At 44.8% G+C, this 15,168-nt stretch overlaps 1 protein-coding gene across 3 annotated transcripts in view; it reads right to left on the reverse strand.

The window, feature by feature from the left end:
• LOC147678631 (uncharacterized) overlaps positions 1-15,168 on the reverse strand; it is a 53,556-nt gene that overhangs the window by 13,085 nt on the left and 25,303 nt on the right. For all 3 annotated transcript variants that reach the window (XR_015302482.1, XR_015302481.1, XM_086946081.1), the window contains exons 4-7: positions 10,213-10,332; positions 8,520-9,935; positions 1,777-1,867; positions 601-770 (exon numbers count right to left, since the gene is read on the reverse strand). Coding sequence is in view for 1 of the 3 variants with exons in the window: in XM_086946081.1 (XP_086802207.1) it covers positions 601-770; positions 1,777-1,867; positions 8,520-9,935; positions 10,213-10,332 (1,797 nt within the window). In the remaining 2 variants the exon portion in view is untranslated. The remainder of the gene's footprint in view (positions 1-600; positions 771-1,776; positions 1,868-8,519; positions 9,936-10,212; positions 10,333-15,168) is intronic.

Here is a 15,168-nt window from a genome sequence, read left to right on the forward strand (position 1 = left end):
ACAGCATCACTGGACAGGGAGTGGGCATAGCACTGTCCATGGTCTGTGAGGCCTGAAGACAGCGGCGCAAGTGGGTAGTAGGGGCTGGAGATAGCAGTAGCCATGGGCAATAGGGCTGAACATGGCGGTGCCTTTGAGAAGTAGGATCAAGCATAGCAGTGCATGTGGTCAGTAAGTGCCTGACACAGCAGTGCTTGTAGATGGGGGGTAGTGGATCTTAGGGATTGCGACCATGGTCAGTGAGCAGGAAACAGTGGCACATGTGGTGAGTGCAAGCCACTCACTGCAGTGCTAGTAGTCAAACAAGGCCTGACTTTACAGAGCCAGTATTCAATGAAAGCCAGACGCTAGAGAGCCAGCTACAGTAGGACACAGTGATACCGCACCTTTGTAGTGGAAGGCCACAGTGATGCCTATAGTCAGTGAGGGTAGGCCACACGAGCAACTGTAGTCTGTGTGGGACTGGACACAGAGGTGCCCTTGGTTAGTGCAGGGGGAGTAGGACATAGCAGTGGCCATGATCAGGAAGACAGTACACAGATTCAATCATGGTGTGTAGAGCTGGAGATATTTTAAACAGTGGTTAGGGGCTGCACTTACAATGTAACAGGCCTCACAGTAGGATTTCTTTTCAATGGCGTAGAAGGGTTGCCCTCGTAGGCGGCAGTTACAGCTAATGCAGGTGAAACAATCCTCATGGAACACCTGGTCCATTGCAATACAGCCGGTGCCATCCCCCACCACGTTCTCTCCACAGCGAGCACAGCGGCCTGTAAGAAACAAGTTAAATGGGCCAGTCAAAATGAAAGCCACAATAACACATGTGGCTCACAGGGATGGCTTGGAAGCCTGGTCTACAAGGAAATCCAGAGATTGGTGCAGAACTTTAACACAAAGACCGAGCCCAATTCCCTACAAAATTACAATGTCACATCAGTTCAGGTTCCGCCACACAATTTCCCCCAGGGTTGCTGCTCTGATTAGAACTAGTACCACTACTGGGTTTGGGCTCCCAACAGTAAGGCCAAGCCACTGACCAATATTTAACAAAACAACTGCCAATACTGTTATTCTAATCAGATCCTAATTTGTGTAGCCATAGTGAAAGACCAAACAACACTTGCGATAGACTTCTAATTCTGTCTTGAATCAATCTTTTCTTTTTAATTATTTAGTCAAAAAATATATTTTTTTTAATTTACAAAGCCTTAACATTTTTAACATCATGACTGCAACATAGAGAATACATTTTTACAATTTATACAATACCCCCATTCAATCATTTGAATGGGGGTATTGTACATTTCCAATCAGCAAGTTCCCAGAGAACAGAAAGCTCCTATCTTCCATCCAGGCTGGTCACTGCTCCAAAAGCAGCCAGCCCTCAGATTTTTATTTAGGGGTAACTGCTCTGAAGGTAGGCCAGTTCTCTGAAAGCAGGAGACTTTTCACTTTCTCCTCAGGGCTACTGCTCTGAAGAAAGCTCAGTTATTCATCTCCCTGACAAAGGAGGAAATTGCTTAACTTCTCAGCGGTTCAGTCTCACCCACATTAGCCGGCCCTCCCTCCCTTCTCCCCGTGGTCACTGCTTTAAAGGTTGGCCCCATATTCATCTCTACGATGCCTATTCCTTGACAGCAGTCCGCACCCCAGGTTCCTCCCGTCTGGTGACCGCCTTGAGCAGACATCATGCTCTCCAGCTTAGCCGAAGAGAGCATCACTTTCCTCAACATGTTGATCGCCAGATACCGTCCGATTTAGAAACATTAAACTCACCAAAGTACTCTCCTGCTGGAGGGTGGTTCATATCATGGACAAGTTTTTTCGTCAGTCTGTCAAGTTCCTCTTCAGGCCGACTTGAGGAACCCTAATGAAGTAAATAAATACATGAATCTAATGGTACATGACTTTCCCTCAAGCTTCCTTGCCACTAACTGCATATTTCTCATGTAGTTCAATGACCGCAGGGAAAAAACACAGACATCCATTGTAGCTCTTGGATTCTCCCTGGAAGCACCGTTAGCAACACAAGCTACAGAGCCCATTTCAATCTGCATATGTCTCTTATGCATAACTGCGAGTAACAAACCGCTTCTTCCCTTTTGCTTGTTGTTGGCTATGACCATCTATGCCCATGTCAGGACAGACGGGCTTGAACAGAAGAAGCTGCATTTCCCCGTCTCCCAAGACAACAGGTCTACACTGATACACACATGTATTGCCCATTGCACTTAACTGGTCAAATAATCCCAGAAAACGGACAGCTATGTTAGATGTAATTTTTTAATAACTATTTTACCACTATCTTTAGCAAACAAATCTTATTGTGGAAATAATTTTTAGGTTGTCTAAACCTCTGCTCTGATGCTATTGGGAATTGTTTTACCAGCAGTTCTCTGTGCAAGGCGTTGACTAGAATTGCTTATTTTGACTCCTTTAAACCCCAAAAGCGAGTCCTTTGTAACAGAGGTACTATATTTAATCTCCAATTCTGTTGTAGCTCTAAGGAGCAATCACTCGAAAACAAGGCAAGCAGTAAATCCTACTTGGCCTAACACTATTCTGCTGTAGTAATTTTGAAGACCATCGTTTGGCAGCATGGAAAGAGCAAGTATTGGCAAAGGAAATAGGTTTAGAGTTGGCGGACAATGTCAATGGTGGCTCTGCGTTGTGGTAGGTTTTGTAAAACTTTAATGTTCTGAAAGCGCAGGACCCTTACCATTATATATAAAAGAGACACTGAATGAAAAGCAAAATGTTTTTGGGCTAAAAAAACAACAACAAAAAAACAAACAAACTGCTGTATAGTCAAAAGGTAGTTAAGCACATTGAGTGGCTGTACATCATGTGAAAGAGCAAAGCGCCATCACTCTTATTGAAGTTAGCCAATGGCTGTAGAGGGTGGAAGAAAAATCTGAATGGCAACAGAAAAGCTGAGAACCAATGAACACACACACACAAGCTTTAGAACGAGTGGAGTAACATAGGAAACAGGATTCCAAGTGTAGCAAAGGGCATGCAGCTTTGAAAACTGCCCTACATAAGCCCACGAGAGACCAGGAAGCTATTAAAAGGGCCAGGGCAGCATACACAATGTCTCTGAAAGAGCGAAAAGAGGCCTTAAGAACTGAACTGAACTGTGGCAGGCCCTCAAGCATGCGTCAGACACAAAAGACATAAAAGGTTTCTGGAAGGCCGTGAACGCTCCTTTCTTGGCCCCAGAAAACTCACTCAATATTGAAATCACGATTGGGGAGGATCAATAGCTGACCCACTTTTCCAGATTATGTTGTAATAAAGAAGATATTAATTATGCTGAGGTTTTTATATCGCGCCCCTTAAGTCACCTCCCAATCGGTATTGATTTTAATGTGGACAAGGTGATCTCAGCCATTAATGGGAGCGTAGGCGGAAAAGCCCCAGGACCAGATAGCATACCAGTGGACCTATATGAATCCTGACTTTTGCTCTGGGGTCCACTTCTAACCAAGGTTTTAAGGGCTTGTTGTACACAAGGATTCACTGCGACCTGGACGGAGTCCATACTTGTTCCTATTTTTAAGAAAGGTGACCGTAACGACCCTGTCTGCTATAGACCTATATCACTCCTGGATTCCCTTGTGAAAGTGGCCTGGCGTGTGGTCTTAAATAGACTGCAGTTGTGGGCAGAGGACACAGGTGTAATCTCCGAGTTACAGTATGGATTCTGTCAATGTTTAGGTACAGTGGAACAGAGTTTAAACCTAAGTCTTCTATTGGGAAAATATACACAGGCTAAAAGGGGGAGCCTACATCTGCGTTTTGTTGACCTGAGCTTGGCCTTTGAATGTGTCAATCCACAGAAGCTGTGGAGCATATTAGAGGCCATGGGGGTGGAAATGCCACTTATTGATTTTTTTAAACAGTCTTATTTAGATGTTCGGACAAGGGTCCGCTATGGGAGAACAGGTGAACTTAGTCGCAACTTCCCTATCAGGAAGGGGGTAAGGCAGGGGTACGTGCTAGCCCCCCTCCTTTTTACCCTCTACATAAATAGTTTGGGTGCCACTTTAGGATCTACCTAGTATTGGCAAACGGCCAATTGAAGCACTGTTATAAGCCGATGATGCAGTACTGCTAGACCGCACACCGATGGGCCTGCAGAAAATTGTGTTGAGCTTTGCCTCTTATATGTTAACCATAGAACTGAATGCAAATATCACTAAAACGTTTCCTATGAAATGTAGCAAGCCTAATGCTAAGTGTCATGACACCTTCATAAACAATAAAAAAACTTGAATTTGTTAACTAGTTCTTATATCTAGGAATTGTTTTCGAAAGAAGGGGCTCATGGGTAAATGCCATTAATACTAGGAATTTTGGATTTGCCAAAGCCATAGGAGCCTTGAAAAGCTTCGCCAGGAAGTTAGGAAAGTGACCCATCAATGATTAGCTGACAATTTACAAAGCCAAATGTACTTCAATTGCTTTGTATGGAGCTGGTATTTGGGGTCATGCAAATGTAGAGACCCTACAGCAAGTTGAGAACAGGTTTTTAAAATATCTCCTAGCCGTCCCAAATAGCACAGCCACGTACATCTGCCATGCCGAACTGGGACTGTTATACCTGATCAAAATCCAGCCGATCTTATTATGGCATAATGTTTGGACTGGTGTTACAACTGGTCTCAATCGGGACGTGATAAATGACTGCTTAAACTTGCAACGGGCACAATGCATTCCCTGGCTTTGTCCAAAATGGAATGGCACGGTGAGCCAAAAAACAACAGACTTAGGCCCAGATCCCTGTACTGGGGTGAATGTATGACATTGTTCTGCATGCTGTTCATCAATTGTTCTTTTTGCATTTGATACCCCGAGTGGGAGAGGTATGCCCAGGTCCCATGCTCACCATGCCACTGGAGTCAAGCTATCCTGGCTGAAGAGGGGTGAAACCACAAAACTGGTCCTAGGATGCTTGTTTCAAGTCCATGGAGGACCTGGCCTGGCGGTTCGGGGTGGACTGTTCTCATTGGGTGCAGGGTCAAGACTGATTTGCATATGGCTGGATCCAACCTGGAAGGGCATGGTGAGCAAAAAAACGATGGATTTAGGCCCAGATCTCTGTACTGGGGTGAATGCATGACATTGCTCTGTATTCTGTCCATCAATTGTTCTTTTTGCACCAAAAAAACAGCACTTGCACTTTATAGAGAAAAAAAAATAAGAGGAAAAAACAGCAAAAATTAAATAGAGAAAAATTGAGTGAACAAGTATGTCAATAAGTGTGGAGTTGGATAGAGTAGTGTGGGGTGGATAGGGTGGGGTAGAATGGAGTGAGGTAAATTGGAGTGGAGCAGATTGGAGTGGGGTGGATTGGATGTGGTACATTGGAGTAGGGTAGTTTGGGGTAGATTGGATGGTATGGAATAGGGTAGACTGGGGTGGTGTGGGGTAGACTGGGCTGGAGTGGGGTAGATTTGGGTGTTATGTTGTAGTTTGGGGTTTAGAGGAGTGGGGTAGATAGGGTAGAGAAGAATGGAGTGTAGTGGATCGGGGTAGAGTGGGTTTGGGCAGATTGGAGTGGGGTCGAGTTGGATAGACTGGAGGGGAGTGAGAGATTGGAGAAGAGTGGTGTTGGAGTGGGCTAGATCAGGGTAGAGTGGGGTAGATTATATGTATTAGATCAGGGTAGATTGGAAAGAAGTGGGGTAGATTAGAGTGGAATAGACTGGAGTAGAATGGGTTGGATTGGATTGGGGTAGAATGGGGTGATGTGGAGTTAGGCGGAGACATGTAGATTGTGGAGTGGGGTAGTTTGGGGTGCAGTGGGGCAGATTGGTTGGAGTAGATGGGGTAGATTGGAGAGGGGTAGATTGTGGTGGGGTAGACTGGGGATGGGCAGATTGTAGTGGGTGGAGTAGGTCAGAATGGAGTGGGGTAGATTTGAGTGGAGCGGGGCAGACTGGATGAAGTGGAGTCTGGTAGATTAGAGTGGGGTAAATTGGGCTGATTATAGTGGGGTGGAGTGGAGAAGATTAGACATGAGAGGAGTTGGACAGACTGCAGTGGAGTTTGGAGTGGGGTAAACTGGAATGGAGTGGGGTAAACTGGACTGGGTTAGAGTGGAGTGGGGTAGGTTGAGTGGAGTGGGTTGGATTGGAGTAGAGTGGGGTAGACTGAAGCAGGGTGGTGTAGATTTGAGTGGAGTTCGGTAGACTGAGATGGAGTAGGGTAGTCAGGACAGGAGTGGAGTAGACTAGTGTGTGGTAGTTTGTAGTTAGGTGTATTGTTAACAAGTGGGGTAGATTGGATCATAGTTGAGTAGACCGGAGTGGCGTGGTGTAGATTGGGTTAGAGTGGTGTAGAATAAAGTGGGGTAGATAGAAGTGGGCTGTCTAGTAGGCTTTGACCTAAAAAGTGCTACGTTACGGCAAGCTTCAGCCATGTTTCCTTGCATTATTTAATTGCTTTTAGCTTTGCTGCTGTACAGCATGGCTACAAAACATTGACAAAGCTAATAGGTCTAGTAGGCGAGACTTATTGGCTTTGCCAATGCTAGTTACTAAAATATAAGGAATAAGGGCATGCAAAAGCTGGTGAGATGGCTCTGAGATCAGCCTTAAATTTTGAGATCTACAAGCCACAGGTGCGAACTAGGGGAAAGCTAAGAGTAACACTATGTGGATCAACAAGTGCTATATAAATTACTAATTTTCATTGCTAAACTTAGTGACTATATGATGCTCCAGATAAAAAGTTACACTTTACTTTCTGGCTGAATACTACAATCCATGAATGCCTCAAACTCTGGTTTGCATATGAAATCAGAAAAAGATTGCCCCTTTGAAGCAACACTAATTAGGTATTTGTAAAAAAATGCTGAGGGTTGCTTTACAACAGAGAGCTGATGTTAAAAGGATTTTGTCCAGTCACAAACAAGCACCCCCTGCTAACAATTGTTCTCTGGGTAAAATCCAAAGGCACCAGAAGGAAAAATAAGGGATTACTCTTGTGGTGGTGCCAGGTGCACTGGTGCTGCACTAGGCTGCACATTCTGACAGATACAATCAAGAGTGGATGCAGGCAGCTGCTTTGTTCCACACCACGTTTAACGATGTCAGACCGCATTAATCCCTTGCAAAGCTGTCACCTTTCAGCCTGTGAAGAAACAGCTCGAAGAGACACCCGGGGGGGTCTTCCCAGTCCTCTGCTGTGGTTAGGGGAGCACAGGACACAACAAGAGGAAGACCACTAGAGCTAACGTTTGGATAACCATAAAGATATCTGTTGCTGAATAATTGCCAAGTGGTTATTCACAATAAACATTGTTATTTTGGGGACAAACTTCACATTGGACAACATTTGTCAGTGTGTGTGTGTGTGTGTGTGTGTGGGGGGGGGGTCATTTTACCTGTTAAGTGACTATTTTAAACATTCAAAGTACCCTGGAAACAGAATACTTGGAGAATAGAAGAAAAATACCTTTTAGCTATATACAAAGAACCTTTGCAAGAGCTAGCAAGCAAGAACTTAAGAAGGACGGGGAAGCAACAGTGGGGCAAGCGACAAGAAGGAGCAACGAAACAGGAAGAAGGAAAACCAATATATTTGTTATCCTAATTACAGCGCCAGCAGCCGAAGAACCCTAATCAAGACATAGCTATCTGTACTTGGTCCAAGCTCCTGAGGAAAGAAAAGGAAGTGATGCGCCAACACACAATGCCCGATTAGGCCGAAATTAGTTGCAACAATGAAGCCAACAAAAAGTAAACAATGGGCAGGCTCCAAGACCTTTTGTGGTCCACAAAATCTCTCACCAAAGAGAACATATGCGCTGTTACAAGCTAGACCTAAAAATTGTCAAGACTTTTCCTGACTGGTTTGAGGCGGCAGAAAGTGGTCTGTTACATTGCATCCTTTGTTTTAGGTCATACAACTAACAGGTATACTTGCATGTTTCGTCTATGACAACATTTTCCTAGGGACTGTGCTGCTCTCCTGCACTTCTCTAAATTGGAAAACTGGAGCAGCTAGATTCGTGCTGCACAATAATTTACACAAGTGCCTCGTTTAGTTTGAGATATACATTTCATAGTTACTTCACACACTTGCAGTTTTACCTTATTTGTAATGATAAAATCCAATCTCATTGAGGAACACTAATGTCTTTGTTGTGCCAAAACACTGTGTGCATTTATACGAAACTATCAAGTCCAGAGATGTTGTGTTCAGGTTTTAAAACGTTTTCAAGACCGAGAAGGCCTAAAAAAGGAGACATGGACACCTTTCTTCCTCAACCGTACGAAGGCTGCCTTCTGGCAATGTTCCCTTCTCCCTTAATGTGTTCCTACTCTCACCACTGTATGGAAACGTACTGCTCACCCATCTTCCTTAAACCAGTTGCATTCGCCCCTCTCTGTACAGCCATAAACCCTGCTTTTGGACCTCTTACTCATTCCTGTTCTGAAGGCCTTGAGCCTACGCCACTACTTCTCCTGTTACACCTGGCTCCCACCACCACCTCTCCAAGCTCTTACCTGTTGAAGGTATCCTGCTGATCCCCCAGATGACAGGGTTGTCTGCTCTCGGTTCATTCTGCTGACTGCCCCTGGTTGTTGCACAGATGTCTTTGTTCCTGCGCTATATTGTTCAGCCTCAGCCTTCTTAGAAGGCGGGTGTCCAAATTTCATCTCATGTAGCACCTCAGTAGTACCGTATCCTGAATCTGCCACACTCTGATGGGGGGAGGTCTGGTACCAGTTCTGGCCTGGCCCCATCTCTGGATATCGACTCTGCTGTGCCCTGTTGGACACATCAGCATTGTGCAAAGATGCTCTATGGGCCAATTCTGCAGTCTGTGGTCCTCTATAAGAAGATTCGACATTCTGTGAGGTTCTATATGGCATATTATTCCCTTGATTTCCTCTAGGCTGGGATCCTCTGAAGGCCTGCTCAGTTGACTGAGGTTCTCTGTACGATGGCTCAGCCATCTGAAGCCCTCGGTACGATGGCTCTGCGGCCTGAGGTCCCCGGTATGATGGCTCAGCTGCCGGAGGTCCTCTGTATGATGGCTCAACTGTTTGGGGTGCTCTGTAAGTTGGCTCATTTATCGGAGGTCCTCTGTACGATGGCTCACCTGCCTGAGGGCCTCTGTACATCACCTCAGCTACCTGAGGCCCTCTGTATGGTGGCTCCGCGGCCTGAGGTCCTCTATAGGATGGCTCCGTGCTCGGCATTCTGTAGGAAAATTCTGTGTTTTGAGGTCCTCTGTAGGGTGGCTCATTGGGGTGAGGGCCTCTAAAAGACTGTTCAGTGACCACAGGTCCTCTGTAGGGGGGTTCCATGGTAGGGGACCCTCTGTAGGATGGCTCTACAGTGTGATGTCCTCTGTAAGAGGGTTCTATGGATGAAGGTTCTCTGTACGAGGACTCCATGGTTATAGTTCCTCTATACGACTGTTCAGAAGTGAGCTGGGGTCTGAAGGGTGGGTCAGTAGTATGCTGGGGTGTGTAGCCAGGCCCCATGTACCGCGGTGATGGTGGGCCATAGGCTTGCTCTGCTTTCCGGCGTGGCTCTGAATAGTTCATCACTGGCTGGGCCACCTTGACCTGGACGTTAAAAGCTGGACCGGTGGAGGATGAGGCAGTAGTGTAAGATGCTGGCATTGGCTGTGGATAGGGTTTTGGCAACTGAGACACTCCATATCCCCCTGACAGGGATGTCCCATGTGACTCCGCTGGTGAATGGTTGTATGAAGAGTTAGTCGTAGAAGAGACTGAATATGTGGCAGCCTGGGGAGATGCCCCATATCCTGGAGTCTTCCGTTCCATCCCATATGATCCAGTATGAGCTGATGCCCCATAAGCAACTTGCTTCGGCTTGTAGGCTGTAGAAGATTTGGAGGCATGTGTCGTGTGTGTTGCACCTGATGAGTGTGTCACAGCGTCATAACCCTGCAAGGAGAAAAGATGTTTCAAGCTTTGCTTTCCATTTGTAAGCTATAAAGCAATTTGTCTCCACTTTGCCACCACACCCACTGGCATATTACATTTGCTGTGTAAACCACAGCTTCACGTTTTTACGGTACAGCTACTTATACTACTACTTCTGATCTTTTTCCACTGAAAGAAAGCATTAGAATGGATCACAGTAGCAGGCCGCCCAGATCACCAAAAGGTTTCAGGCAGAACATCAGCAACATTTTCTCTTGGCCAATGTGCCCCAGCTTACCTGAGGCTCCGCCTGCCGCCGGGGCCCACTGCTCTCCATATCAGCCAGCATACTAGTGAGGGAGTCGATTTCTGCATCAATGCTGGAGGGGCGGTAGCTGCCCCTTTCGAGGGAGATGCCCTACAAAGGAACAGACAGATCAATTCTAGTAAGGGATGAAAAGATAAAGGAACAAGTCATCAAGAGCCCCGCCCGCTTTGTCATCATGCTAGTGGTTACCAGACCACAAGAGTAGGATTAGACCTGATAAACAAAAACCTAAGTAGGCACGAGGACATTTGGTTTAGAAATGTGAAGCCTGTACAATGGCAGATGTCAAAACCAAGCATCAACATAATGTCCACAACTGCGTAATAATTAGAAAAAACTAAATAATTAATCCTTTAAAGAGCCTTGAAATTTAATTTGCAGAACATTTCCATCCTAATACATTTGAACCTATTTTGCTTAGGGAACACTTCAAAATACAAATGTATGAAGACAATGCCCGTGGCCGTGTCCTAGTAATTCTATTTGGTTATAATACACAAACAAATCAAATGTTGGGTTTTAACCCCTTAGCTGCGGCGGCAATTCCGCCGCAGCGCTGGGGGGGGGGGGGGGGGGGGGGCGGCTCCGTCATGAGCATGCAAGGGGTTAATTGAACAGATAGGAATCAACCATAACACAAATTACTCTAAGCCTCAATACACCCTTCAACAGGGAGAAACTACATAAAAAAATCTGGAGAGATGGTTTTAGGGTCAGACAGATCTTGGGCATAAAAAAAAATGTACACTACAGTGGGCCCGCCCACGATGACTCGGTCACAAAGTACATTGATATATGGCTAATGGTCCTTGTTGACAGGTAACACAGCCCAAGAAAGCACTGCACTGTTCTGCAGTGCAGCAGGAATTAGATGCTTGGGTTCAATGATGCTGCACGGTTATTGTGGAAGAGGTGTGGTGCAGGGCTCAGAGCAGCTGACTCCAGAGCGTGTGTGCCTTGAATCCTTAAGGGGTGATATGTTTGCACTTTACAATTTGGAATTATTATTGCAGTCTGGACACACACTGCTATCCTTTGACCCATTGCAGCACCTACTGCTAGCCCAAACTGAAAACAAACCTCTATCCTGACCGATCATATACCGCTGGCCCAAGACAAATATTCACACAGGTTTTGCAAAGCACCTCAGCTCTACCTTTTCAGCACTGAGGGAGGTACAGTCCTTTCATAATGCACTCATTTCTTGAACTGATCTGTGCACTGGTCTCCATGAACAGAGACATCCCCAAAGCTCTGACAACAAACAAGGGGAAAAGGTCTAGAAGAACCTTAAATGATAGAGGATTAAAATGAACTAGTAGAGTAGATTCAAAAGAACACCCAAGGACAAGTACATCCATCAATGCCAGAGACACTGAGAATACAACAGACTTAAGGATAGACAGCACAAAGGACAGAAATGGAAAGATGTCCACAAACGCCACTTCTTCTGCATCTTGTCAAGGTAAAATAGAAAACAAGAAGCAAAAATACTAAGAAATCTGAAGAGCCAGGAAAGAAACTAGTGACAAATATTTTCAGTTATCCCAATTCAAAGTTAGAAATAAAAACTCTTCACAGAGACATTCATTTATACCAACTACACAACCCACATTACAAGAGACAGAACTTTAACTTTACGGCTTCATGAGGAATATTAATATTGAAATATTTTTTTCGAGCTATGCCACAGAGAGAACCTAACATGACACCAGGTACCTAAAAAGAATTTAAGCCAAAGTCTATATGAAGCACCTATGTCTCATAAGGTACAGGATCGGTTTGAAACCTTGGCGAAAAAGGACATTTTAAAACATTTAATTCAAAAAATGTACAAAACAGAGAACGATTTATCCAGAAAAGTGTACGCTTCTTTGAAAAAACTGAGAAAATAAGTCAATATGAACAATAAAGTTAGCAGATAAAAGTTTTGCCTTGCTTATTATGGACACGTCATTTTATGAATATAAAAGATCAAAGATTGAACGATGGACACCTCTACCTAGATTGAAAGCCGCTATTATGCAACAGATTAGTTAACAAAAGAATTATTATACACACCAGTAGAGCTGAACAGGTAGATTGAATAACACAATGTTCCCCAAGTACTTCGGGTCAATTAACCCCTCAGCTGCTGGGCCTTCACCCATCCCCAAATGCTTAGCCCTTTTTAGGTCTCGCCTGCCAATGCGCATTGCTGGCGAGAGATATAGAGGGCCACCAGCAATCCTACCAAGAGGGTTTTGGAGTGCCGATTCTGCCCAATGCATGTGAGGCATTCAAGCGCGAAGCTTCGCCAGCGCGCGCTCGACCTCACTTCTCGCTCTGCCTCACTTCTCTCTCACACCCCATATGCTCGTTCCCTCCCACCCTTCAGACTGCAAAGGAACGCCGCTCCCCTGCCACTTACTCTAATGTTTTCTGCCCATCCACACCCCCCCAGCCACAACAATGCGAGAGCTTGTTCTTATTGTTGTGCTCCCGTGGCACTAACTGCTATGCCTTATTATATTTTTCATGTGTCTTTTTGCGCACTCATTTTAATAGTGAACATACATTTTGTGCATTCTTTTTAATTTTATTATATTTATTTGGAGGAATACACATATATTATGTCCGTACACTTAACTTTTAGATTACTTCTGTCATAGTGCTACACCTGCTTCTTTGCTAAACTTCTGTTGGTTCTGTCGTCAAAATACAGAACTTCAGCGTATTGTGTATGTGTTTGCTGTATGTGTTTACCTATTACACTCAGTTCGCCGTAGTTTGTTTTCCAGGCGCACAATCAGTGCCCCTGTAGTCTATATTTGCCAGGCCTTCTATTAAGCTACAATTATGTGCCGCTTCTCTGCCTTCGTAAGCCTCTCAAACCTTTTTAGCAAACTACAGGTCCGTACCTGTTCTATTAAAAAAGAAAAAACAGCGTGCGGCAGATGTCTCACTAGCGGCATGTATAATTTTTCTATTAACATGCTCCCGTGGCAATAAAAGCATTGCCGTATTGTGTATGCCTTCGCTGCATCTATTTACATGTTTAGTTTACTTACTGGTGCTTTTTTTTTATGGAAGCACAATCTTTTTGCGTGCTTTTTAATATTATTATATTTACTTTAGCAATACACATAACCCCTATGCTATAATACTGTTAGTTCTCGTACCGCACTTAGCCCTTAAATCCCTTCACTTTAGCCCAGCCACCAATCAAATGTACATACAGCATAGTGCCTGTCTATTTCAACACTGCACTATTTCTATGCAGCTACAGCCCCGTTCAATCCGCTTAATTATGAACAACACTTTTATCGTGCTGCAGTTATATGCCCTTAATGTGCATTGTCACTAACAGCATTGCTATCTTAACACCGTCCATATTATGTTGCATTTGCAAACATTTGTACTTCTCTACAAGTCCCATAACAAGTTTCCACAGCTATATACCTATAGTTTATTATGCCATGTTCCCCTTCAAATTGCTCACACCCCATACGCTCGTTCACTCCCACCCTTCCAACTTCAAAGGAACGCCGCTCCCCTGCTCCCCCACCCCCCTGCCATGCATCACTTCCTGCTCCCCCATTTTCTTTATGTCCGTGTCTTCTAACCCGGTTAAGCTTCTTATTAAAACTACAATTCCGTACCTATGCTTTCTAAAATTATAACAATTCCTCTGCTGCCTTCTTCCATTGACTAGGTTATCTTGCAAACACGCTCATAAACACGCGCTAGCATCCGCTGTTGTAAAACAGCATGTGTTCAACTTGCAACTGGCGCCATACCACGTTAATTAGTTTCCTGCTTTCTAGTTCAACACAAATGTTAAAACTCTCGCAAGGGAACTTCGGTGGCTTTCTCAGAGGCACCATCTCTGCTTCTTCTAGTCACAAAAATTACAAAATCTACAGCTCCCCCCACACCAGTACCCTCAACAAACCTCCCCATTATATTACTAGTCTCCGCTCCTCCGCTTTATTCCCACAATACCTCCATTTAATTACCATTTTCTGCCTTTATAGTTTACTTCCATTATAATCCCTCTCAAATTACAAGCCCGCATCGCTGTTGTTTACTTTTGTTTTGTCTCCCATCAAACTACAAGTCTGTGCTTCTTTCTTAAGCGGCTCATTTAACTATACCTTTGTGCCAGTCTTTTCTACCTTTGCCACAGCTCCCATTAAATTACATATATGTTCACAGCTGCTCTACTCTCTAATAAGCCTCCTATAAAACTATAACAGCAAGTTTTACAGTTTGCTGCTTATCATCATCATTCCTATAAAGCTACCATTTCATGCTTCTCAGCTAAAGTCACTTCTAATATACTTTCCAATTACACCCTCACTTTATCGCCCTCACTATCTATCTATCTATCGCCCTCACTCTATCGCCCTCACTCTATCGCCCTCACTCTATCGCCCTCACTCTATCGCCCTCACTCTATCGCCCTCACTCTATCGCCCTCACTCTATCGCCCTCACTCTATCGCCCTCACTCTATCGCCCTCACTCTATCGCCCTCACTCTATCGCCCTCACTCTATCGCCCTCACTCTATCGCCCTCACTCTATCGCCCTCACTCTATCGCCCTCACTCTATCGCCCTCACTCTATCGCCCTCACTCTATCGCCCTCACTCTATCGCCCTCACTCTATCGCCCTCACTCTATCGCCCTCACTCTATCGCCCTCACTCTATCGCCCTCACTCTATCGCCCTCACTCTATCGCCCTCACTCTATCGCCCTCACTCTATCGCCCTCACTCTATCTGTCTATCTATCGCGCTCACTATATCTATCGCCATCATTCTATCTATCGCTCACCCTCACTCTGTCTATCTTTCTATCACGGTCACTATCTTATCTATCTATCGCCCTCACTCTATTTATCTACCTTTCGCCCTCCCTCTAGCTATCTATCACCCTCACTCT

This window comes from Lissotriton vulgaris, chromosome 12, assembly GCF_964263255.1.
Source record: "Lissotriton vulgaris chromosome 12, aLisVul1.2, whole genome shotgun sequence".
Lineage (NCBI taxonomy): Eukaryota > Metazoa > Chordata > Amphibia > Caudata > Salamandridae > Lissotriton > Lissotriton vulgaris.